At 38.2% G+C, this 11,042-nt stretch overlaps 1 protein-coding gene across 1 annotated transcript; it reads left to right on the forward strand.

The window, feature by feature from the left end:
• Nucleotides 1-5,077: 5,077 nt before the first annotated feature.
• Nucleotides 5,078-10,216, forward strand: pofut1 (protein O-fucosyltransferase 1). Its single transcript, XM_060894546.1, has 7 exons — nt 5,078-5,270; nt 5,424-5,545; nt 6,371-6,553; nt 7,182-7,294; nt 7,403-7,595; nt 8,123-8,365; nt 9,443-10,216. Exons 1-7 carry the CDS (start codon nt 5,132-5,134, stop codon nt 9,635-9,637), a joined length of 1,188 nt encoding a protein of 395 aa, XP_060750529.1. The 5' UTR covers nt 5,078-5,131; the 3' UTR covers nt 9,638-10,216.
• Nucleotides 10,217-11,042: the final 826 nt, after the last annotated feature.

Genomic DNA, 11,042 nt, shown 5'->3' on the forward strand with positions numbered 1-11,042 from the left:
CATAGGAGAACGATAAGGACAATCCTGAGAAAGAAGCCAGTGTTCACTCAAAGACCAAATGCATGGTGAAAGCAGTGGAAACAGAAGTTACACATAGAACAATAAGCAATGAACTGCATTGCAATTATCCATGTTCCTATACCTTACACAAGACCTCTCATCTAAAAAAAGAAATACAGAAAGTTACACTTTTAAAAGCATTTACAGTGGATGTAAAAAGTCTACACATACCTGTTAAAATGCCAAGTTTTTGTGATCCAGCACACAGACTGAAGCACATGTGTTGCTCTCTCCACACATGGCTATGATATGGACATTGACATCTATACCTGCTATAACACAGTTCTTCACCATAATAACAGATGTGTCATTGCCCTTAAGATAGTTACTATCCAAATAAAAATGATGGATGAATAAAGAGGTCCATCTCCTACTGAAGGCACGATATTCCGCTTTCAAGTTTGAAGAAGCTCACAGTGCATCCAGGGCCAACCTGAAGTGAGGATTCCAAGCATGTATACAAGCTGTAGATAGCTGCAGTGGCAGATAACTTTGACACCTCTGACCCTCAATGCATGAAAAGACATCCAGGTTCTCACACACTACAAGCCAGCCAATATCATTCCCTCAACCCGATTGTTCCTGGAGAAACACAAAACGTTTTATGCCTGCTTTGAAAAATGCAACAGCGTCTACCAAAGCTGAGCTTTCACTTGGTGACCCCCGGCTCTCTTTCTACACCACAGATGTGTGGTCCACCATGAGCAAGGTGTACATACACAAGGCTGCTGTCCCCAATGGCATCCCTGGCAACTTGTACAAAGCAGCTACCCAGCTTGTTCGTAGATATATTCAACTTATTGTTTGCCCAAGCTGTATCAAAGCATACAACAACAGCCCTTAACATCTTCCATTCTGTTGCTCTTACCCCATCTTCGCTTTAAGGGGCTGGATCCCTATCAGTATGCCTATCGCCTTAAAAGATTATACCATTACCTCATCTCTTCAGTCTGACCTGACTCATCTGGGAAATAGCAAACCTTACGTGGATGCTATTCATTGACTTCAGATTCTATCTAATATGACATCCAAACTCTCCAGTCTTGGGATCAGCACCACTCTTTGCAAATGTACTTTCATGAACCAACAGACTACAATCTGTTAGACTAGGCAAAAACAACTCCTCCACCACCAAAATAAAAATAAGCTGTGTGCTAAGTCTGCTTATCTGCTCCCTCTCCACCTCTGAGTTATGCTCAGCTCAAACACTGTAGTGAAGTTTGCAATGGTGTGATTGGCCTGACAAGGGTATGGTAACATGGTGTACCAATAAAAACCTCAACAAAATAAAAAGAACTGATTGTGAACTAACAGACATCATTGAGCCACAAACTCTCCCCTTTCTTTATGTATGGGTCTTTGGTAGATCATTTCTCTAGCTTCTCTTCACCTTTCCTGGAAAAACAATACCTCATTTCTCATAACTTTCTGAAGGTTACTTAAGAAGGCTTACCTTGCTTTTCAGATCATAGTGAACTTCTATTACTGTATTAGTGAAAGAATATTTACTAACTACATCACAATATGGAACAACTTCTGCACAGTGTATGACCACCAGGCACTACATTTAGTGAAGACAAAACATTATTGGAACACACTTGCAAAAAAGACCAGCTTTTCCCACTCAGATGTACTAATTCTGAACTCAGTGTCTAAGCATTACTAAACATCAACTAAACATCAGCATTACATGCCATACTATACTGTATTCTGCAGTGCTGCTATTATCTGAAATTATTTGGCAATTATCTGTCATTAGTACAATTATTTAGATTAAACTCTTACTTGAATATTATGGCTATTTTCACATCTGCATTACTGCAATCAGTGTTTGTATCTACTGTATCATATTGCATGAATTATAATGTTTAACTCCACCTGCATCCATATGTACATTGTGAATGTTCCAATTCAGATTTAGCTACCTATTTGTTGTATTAATAACCTCCACTTTTCTGGGAAGCCTTTCACTAAATTTAGCAGCATTGCTGTGGGGATTTGCTTATTCGGCCACAAGAGCATTAGTGAAGTCTTATATCAGGTGAAAAGGGCCTATGGCACAGTAGGCATTCCAGTTCATCCTAACGGTGTTCAGTTTAACTGAGGTCAGGACTCTGTGAAGCCACACAGTTTTCCATTACACCACTTTTAAACCATGTCTGCATGGACCTTGCTTGGTGCACAGGGGCATTGTCATTCTGGAACAGCTTTGTGCTCCTTTGTTCCAGTAAAGGGAAATTGTAATGCTAAAATACAAATTCATTCTGTAAAACTGTGTGCTTTTTATGGTTCCCCATTTTGGGAAGAACCACATATGGATGTGAGGTTCAGGTCTCTGCAAACCTTTGACCATATAGTGAATTTTAAATAATAAAAAACATCCAAAAACTTACTACCCCCTCTGTATTTTGTCACAAAAGGGGTAGAGTTATACAGTCAAAGGATACGCATACAACATATAAGAGAATACTCTTTTCATTTTCATAAAGGGAGAATTTCATTATTAGTATTATGATCATACATTATAGTATAGTGTGTTACAGTATAGAGTACAAATTGCAGTATAGTGTGCAAAAAACATTTATTGGGCAGTGGTTCTGTGAGCAGAAATGCCTTAATGATGAAAAAATTCAGAGGAGAAAGGCCAGACTGGTTTGACAGGAAGTCTACAGTGACTAGTACACATTGAACCTTTAGGCAGATGAGCTAGAACAGCAAAATACCACATCAAGTTCCAGTCTTGTCAGCCAGGATTAAGACTTTAAGGCTACAGTGGGCACAGGTTCACTGGACGTGGACAGTTGACATAGTTAAGTGTTAACTGACAGTTGTCTAGACAACAGGGCAGCCATGTGCACAGCAAGGGCCAATCAGACCCAGATCATTGAAGAAGCAAAGTGCAACTATGAACAAAGAATCCACAGTCAGTTCCAAAACTCCAAGGACACATAGCATATGTAGCAAGGTATTCAGGTCATCACTAACTACAAAGCTCCATCACATGTCTGTAATAATTATGTCTTGCTCTCAGACACAGCAATTTCTATGAATCTTTTGAAGTATAGAACAACATTCTAGTAGGGAAGACTTCCCCAACTCTTACCAACCAAGTATGTGAGTATGTGCTTAGGCAATGTTCTCATCAACTTGCAGATATCCTAATAGATATCAACATCTCCCTGAGCCAAAGTGTGCTTCAAGATAACCACCATCATCCCTATGCCAAAGAATTCATCGGTGACCAGCCTCAATAACTATCAGCCCATTGTACTAACACTTTTGCATTACTAGTCATGAAACATAAAGAGCAGTCTTCACACTTGGACCCATTTTATTATGCCTAGGGTCTTAATGGCTCAACAGATGATGCCATAACTGCTGCCATCTTCCTATCTCTGACTTGGTTGAACAAATGACAATTATGTAAGAATGCTATTCAAAGACTTCAGTTCAAAATTCAATGCAAATCATTCCACTCCATCTCATAGAAATCTGAGCCTGCTGGCCTTGTCCCATATGTAACTAGCTCCTGGACATTTTGACTAGGAGATCCCAGCCCATCAGTACCTGCAACTTTACCTCAATCACACTGAACACCGGCACTCCTGAATATAGTATGACAAAAAAATGAGCAACTAAAATACAAAACATAAACCGGAGACCACCAGGTAACAAATGACTCACAACAATGAGGACTCAGCAAAACACACAACAGGTATAAATAGGGGAGGTAATTAGTGATACATAAGGATAAGGTGTGCAGAGGCAGGAATGGCCCAAGGTTCGGGCAGGGCAAACACACAAAACAAACAAAAGAAAACCCTGCCAGAATGCCCCCTGGTGTTCCGGAAGGGAATTGTCCAGACCATCATGACAGTTGTCCTGCATAGTTACTTTGCTCTCTCCTGTGTATATATTGTCCTGTATATTAATGGTATTGTTTGCACACTGTCATGTATCTGAACTTTTTGTAGTCCTGCCACTGTATTGTTCCTCGGTAAACAATGTTTTGTTCCAATGTACCACTTGACTTGATTTGAAGAAAAAAAACTATATCTTTTCAATCTTTTCTACATACAGTATATGAACAACCTATTCATAAGCAACTTAATTGCCTTTGACTACCAATCAACAGCAATACTGTTTTATACACCATACACATACTTTGGCAGGGTCACGGTTATTCCAGAGTCAAAATTTGCAACATTTTTTACAGTTACAAGGTAGAAGAATCCGTGGAGAAATGGTTGCCAGTGTATTGCGGGAGACAGAGCATGTATACACACACACACACACACACACACACACACACACACACACACACACACACACACACACTCACTCACTCTCTCTTTCACATCTATGGCAGTTTAGTGTAGCCAGCCCTGCTAGTATGTTTTTGGACAGGAGAAGGCTATCAGAGAGCCTGGAGGACACCCCAAACAAACACATGGAGAACATACAAACTTTGCACAGACAATCAATTTAGCTCAGGATCAAAGAGAAAACAAAAATTACAGTGTATTTTCGTAACCCTTATTGTCTACATGGATGGTGGTGACGGTCCAGGATTACTGAATATAAGGTTGTGAGTTCCAATCCCAGTAATACCAAACTGTTACCAATGGGTCTTTGAGAAGGCTCTTAATACTGTTTGAATCAGCTGAATTGTGAGTCTGGGTGAAGAAAGGACAAAACGTCATCCCAAATAAATAAATGTACCTGTACATGCAATGTACATGTGCTTATTATCATAAGAGATAAATACAGAAATATTTTGTCCCAATTCTAAAATATGTTATCAGAATAGGTTAATATAATAAAAGGCACACAGGCAGTCTATTTACAAACAGAAGTGGACAGAAGTAAAACAGCCTTCAGTTACTCTTAAACATATTAAATATATTTTGGTTCCTATATAAGTGTACCACAGAATATAAAAAGCTTGTAGCAGAGACGCCATTTGGGATTTAATTTACTGTCATTTCAGTGTCTGAGGCCCTCAGCATGGCAAGGGTTAATTCTGCTCTCTGTTCTTCGCGGTGCATTGTGGGAAACTAGTCGCTTCACAATGGCGGCGAAACCAAGTCTGTTTAAACTTTTATATCTAAGTTGGATACACGTAACAGTTCTTTCACTAAATACGTTCATTAACGCTACTGACTTGAAGTGGGACGAAAATGGATACATTCTTTACTGTCCCTGCATGGGTAATTGTTCATTTTGCGACAGAAGGAATTATGCTAAACAAAAACAAACAAATCCGATCAGTGTCGGATTTGTGTCGAAGTCTATCTTCTCTCAGAGGTGTTAATAGGTGCTTTAACTCAAACAAATTGTTGCAATGTTTGTCTTTATCTCAGGTCGTTTTGGAAATCAGGCGGATCATTTTCTTGGCTCTTTGGCTTTTGCCAAAATGCTGAACCGGACTTTAGCGGTTCCGCCGTGGATCGTTTACCGGCATCACGCGCCACCGTATACTAACGTGAGTTACAGTCTCTTGTGCCATTCACTCATGCTGTGTGCTCACATAGGGACGTCTCTGTATGTTATCAGCATTGAATAATTAAATTTAAATCAGAATTAATTTAAATCGGCTCTCACAGACCTGTTAGTTTGTCTTTAAGAAGCCCTCCTAACCTCCACTCATTAGCTGTATTAATTAAACCTGTTTGAACTCGTTACCTGTATAAAAGACACCTGTCCACACACTCAATCAATCAGACTCCAACCTCTCCTCAAACTCCTCAACTTTATGATCAAAGAGCTGTCTAAGGACACTAGGGACAAAACTGTAGACTTGCAGAAGGCTGGGATGGGGAACAGGACAATAGGCAAACAGCTTGGTGAGAAGGCAACAACTGTTGGCGCAATTATTAGAAAATGGAAGACATTCAAGATGACTGTCAATCTCCCTCGGACTGGGGCTCCATGCAAGATCTCGCCTCGTGGGGTATCAATGATCCTGAGAAAGGTGAGGGATCAGCCTAGAACTACACGGGAGGACCTGGTCAATGACCTGAAGAGAGCTGGGACCAGAGTCATGACAGTTCCTATTAGCAAACCAACACTACACCGTCATGGATAAGGGATTATTTCTGTAATACTAGTGGGTTAAATGTATATCACAAGAATACTTATTTTATCACTCTCATCATCAAGGAATATAAATCATTGGCAGCTGACTAGACTATGCACTACAAATTTGTGCGTTGTTAGTTTAACTTCCTGAATGAAGGTAGTCCAGCTTCTATGGCAGTAAACACTGTTTTACTGTAAATTCAGTTTGCTTTCTACTCCTCTGTAACAGGTGCATGTTCCGTACAGTGAATATTTCCAGCTAGAGCCTCTGAAGCAGTACCACCGTGTGGTGAGTCTGGAATATTTCATGGACCATCTGGCTCCTACACACTGGCCACCAGGCCAGAGATTTGCTTATTGCTTCGAGTCGGCCATCCAGCGGAGTTCAGATAAGAAGAGCTGCCCTATGAAGGTGTGATGGGTTTTGGTGGGAAGATGTTTCAGAACTTAACAGCTTTAGAATGAATGCTGTTGCTTTACAAGCCACATCTTGGGTAGTATTAAACACTGACTTGAATGAAATCAAGCCACTAAAGATTACTCTAAGGATGCAGAAAATATTGTTGTTTATTCTCTGGTATCTATGCTCCTACCTGTAGCATGATAAAGAATAATAACATAGATTGCAATTTTATTTATATATATATATATATATATATATATATATATATATATATATATATATATATATATATATATAATATTTATATTATATTAACAAAGCCTGTAATATGATGAATATGATAATAAATTAGCCATTTAATGCATAATTTGCCCTTTTTTCCAGATAGGTAGTAAATATCCCTAATTAATTTGTTTGGGAAAATACTCACAGATTAGAAACAGACAGAGATTTGTTAAGACACAACTTTAAAATTTAAAGATGTATGAAATGTTCTTGAATCATTTTATTTTGCGGCTTAATAAAAGATGACTTTTTAATGAAAAGTAAAAGTCAACTGTTGGCATCAGTAATAAAGCTGTGCCCTCTACTGGCCTTTTAAATTAATTACTGATTTTCTTTTCTTTTTTTAATACAGGATGGAAATCCATTTGGTCCATTCTGGGACCACCTTGGTGTTGAATTTGATCGTTCTGTCCCATTTGGTGGCTTGTATTTCAGCTCCTACTACATTCCACATTGGTTTAAAAGGTGAAATGTGTCATGATTTGATTGCACTACTTCATCAAGAGTGACTGATCACCAAAATGTGTTATTTAGTGAGGCATCATAGAAATGCAGATAAATACATAATCTCAGGTTTCCCCCGGCGGAGCACCCAGTGCTGGCTCTTCCTGGAGCTCCAGCCCAGTTTCCTGTGTTGGAGGAGCATGTGGGCCTGCAGCGCTATGTTGTGTGGGCTGATACGCTGGTGCAGGATGGAGAGAAGCACATCGACACACTGCTTCCCAGACCTTATGTAGGGATTCACCTTCGCATTGGATCAGACTGGGTAAGTGCTGTTGGGTGGTGTCTAAAACTGCACTACTCCTGCATTTGTGGCTGAAAGTGGTAAAGGGTTAAGGTTTGCATTCATTTTTTTTATATGGGTTTATTTGAGTCATGTGGGTTTTAAACCACATTTGTTTCTTCTCTTTTCCTATTTTACCATAATACTCCCTTGGTATTGACTGATATGTTACTGACATTCTCCAGCACCAAGCTTATTATGCTTTGTCAAGTTGCAGTGTACTTTGTTCACAAATAAGATCTGTAATCATGTCTGTCATAAATGCATTCACTGCATAAAAAACTAATCCAGTATTTCAGAAAATACAGTACAGTTTCAAACTGGTACAACCTTAACTTCTACTGTTATCTTTTGCCATTTCTAAATACCACTAAGAACTATTTTTAGCTATAATCTCAAATGACTACTAACAGCCATGTGAACGTGAAACTAGACTTGAATTCTATAGTCCTCTATTTTTTACTACTAGCAGATTCTCTATGTCTGATTCATTTCCTCATCTCCTCTAGCAAAATGCCTGCAAGTTGCTGGAGTCAGGTGAAGCCGGTCCCCACTTTATGGCCTCGCCGCAGTGTGTTGGTTATGACAGGCAGACAGCAGTGCGGCTCACCATGGCCATGTGTCTGCCTGATCTGAAAGAAATCCTGCGAGCTGTCGAGCTCTGGGTGAAAAAGATCAAAGCTCGGTCTGTCTACATTGCCACTGACTCAGAGTCTCACAGCTCTGATATCGAGAAACTCTTCAAAGGAAAGGTGATTGATTTCCAACTGGGTGTACAAGGATAAGAAATTTTAAATGTCATCTAATGTTAAGTAGTTAGCATCAAATTAAGCTAGTATTTGATGCCTTTATTTAAGCACACTTTAAACATTCTCCTGTCTACTTTTAAAAGCTCTTAAAAGTTGTAAAGTAGTAATTCTATTGTTGGGTGTTTGATATGAGAATTTCATATAATTATCATGGTTCTCATGCAAAGAATTAAATGTGACCGTGTCTTTCTATTACAAGAAAAAAAGAAAAAATCTCAGCTGAGATTTTAAGAGAGTTGGTGTTATACTAACTGGATTATTTTTCAATAACAGCATGTCTTAAAGTACATATTTCCTCTTACTCCGTAGCAACTTGTCAAAGCTAACAATTTCTTATTCTTTAATGAAATGTGCATAATATATTTTTCAGCTATAGTTATTTAATTTAACAGAACATCCATGAAAAAACTTGTTTTTTCTCATGTTGTAAGAGCTATAAAAAGTCATTCCCTCACCAACCTCACTTTCTTTTCTTCTCTTGCTTGAAGTTGATACTACAGCAATTGCAGCTTGATGTGTTTCTGAGCAACAGAATCCTTGGTCCTGAAAAGTTTGGACAAAGAATCATTTTATTAGTGTTTACATTGGGATATAAAGATCTCTAGTTGATACCTTCAGCATATAAACAATTGCATGTATTTGTATGTTTATATACATATGTACTGTATATGCATGTATGTCCATATATACTATAACAGCAAGTGTAATATAAAAACGAACACATAAACATGAATCTGATTTGCAATGACTACCAGAGTCATGCTCATTCTGAACACCCTCTGACCAATCAGAATCAAGTATTCAGTGATGTTTTACAAAAGTCATTAACAGCAGAAATGATATCTTGGGAATTAGGTTCTTAGTAATTTAGGTCATTCGGCTTTCTAGTCCTTTTTATTGAAGACATTTTATTGATCTTTGTAGACTGAGAATGTTATCAAATGGTTTATGAACATTGTGTTAAGTTCATTCTTTACTTTATCCTGTCCACAACCTCATTTTTGCTTTCTTTTTATGCAGGTAAAGGTGGTCAGTGTTCATCCAGATGTAGCTCAACTTGACCTATACATCTTGGGCAAAGCTGACCATTTTATAGGCAACTGTGTCTCATCGTTCTCAGCCTTTGTTAAGCGGGAAAGAGATATCCATGGCAGGCCCTCTTCCTTCTTTGGCATGGACTACCCCATCAAAAAGGAAAAAAAAGATGAACTTTAGAAGCACTGAAGTGTTTAGAACTGTGAAAATTTCTATTCTTTAGTTATCTCCAGTGAATAATTTACAGAAGAGTTTGGGGGATTTTTGGTGTAGTTTAGAAGGCACAAAAATAGATGTATTTTTCAGATAAGAACATTCCATGCTTGAATATATCTGTATTGAAAAACAGTATATGTATATAGTATTCACGGGATACTTCATTTCATGCTAATGTAATCCTGTTAATGTAGCTGTTTAGATGCTGAAACAATGCATGTACGTTGTGTCCACATAAACAGTAACATACAATAGGATAAAGAACATTATGAACTAGAAGATAGCTGACATTTGGTGTGTAATAGTTTCATCTTATTGGAAAGTGATCCCCCCCCCCCCCCCCACGGGGGCAGTAAATGATCCTCTGGATGCTAATTATAGTGGGAGTGAGGAGTCTAAATTAGTCAGTTGGTTTGTACTTAATAACAAGCCTGCACACTACAAGAAAGGGATACAAGGGTCTGGCACTTTAAAAGTGATTATATACATACTAGTTTTTATTTTTATAAAGCTGTTGGGGAAATAAACTACTTTTTATTTGAACCTGCACGTACTAGCATTAGATTTTCTTATAGAGAAAAAAAATGTGGTGGTCTTTTATCTTGTAGTGATCCACTGGCTATCAGAATGTTTATTGCATACTAAGGTACAATCAGGGTGGTGTATTTGTGCTTGTTCTCCTTATAACCTTCTGGGTTTCCTTTGGATTTTCCAGGTAACCTCCACCTCCCAAAATATGCTTGTAACTGGACTGGCTATACCTTTTTTACAGTTGCCCTACAACAGACTAGTGTCTCATTCAGTCTGTATTCCTGCTTTGTGGCCAGTTTTCCTGGTATATCTTTGTATCCACTGTGATCCTGACCAGCATAAAACACTTACCTAAGATTGATTAAAACCCTGTGTTAGCAGCATTAACATGAAAAAATATTAGCACAGTTAAAACTCATGATAAATAATGAGGCTATAAAGTCACTTAGTTTTGCCTGTTGTTACAGCATTCATTAGCAGTGTATTTGATATTTGAGCTCACATTTAAAACATTTTTATCTATATATAGATATATCTATCAATCCATCAGATACAGTAACATTCCTATCAGTAGGTGTGTGATCAGGTACCAGTGAAACACAGTGTAAAATAAGAACCCTTTTTATTTAGGTAAGAAATCATATGGTGTTAAATGGTATTTCACTACTTTTTGTACAATAAACCAATTTAACATGTTATGGTAAAAGTACAAAATTCGGTTCAATTTAGGGCAAAAAAGCTTAAAGTTTACAAATGTTACATCTTCAGTAAGCAAGTCTCTCAACGTTCACCCAATGGAGCCGATTCAAAGAGCCGACTCTCTATCGAACGATACAAA

Source organism: Tachysurus vachellii, chromosome 19, assembly GCF_030014155.1.
Source record: "Tachysurus vachellii isolate PV-2020 chromosome 19, HZAU_Pvac_v1, whole genome shotgun sequence".
NCBI classification, from domain to species: Eukaryota; Metazoa; Chordata; class Actinopteri; order Siluriformes; family Bagridae; genus Tachysurus; species Tachysurus vachellii.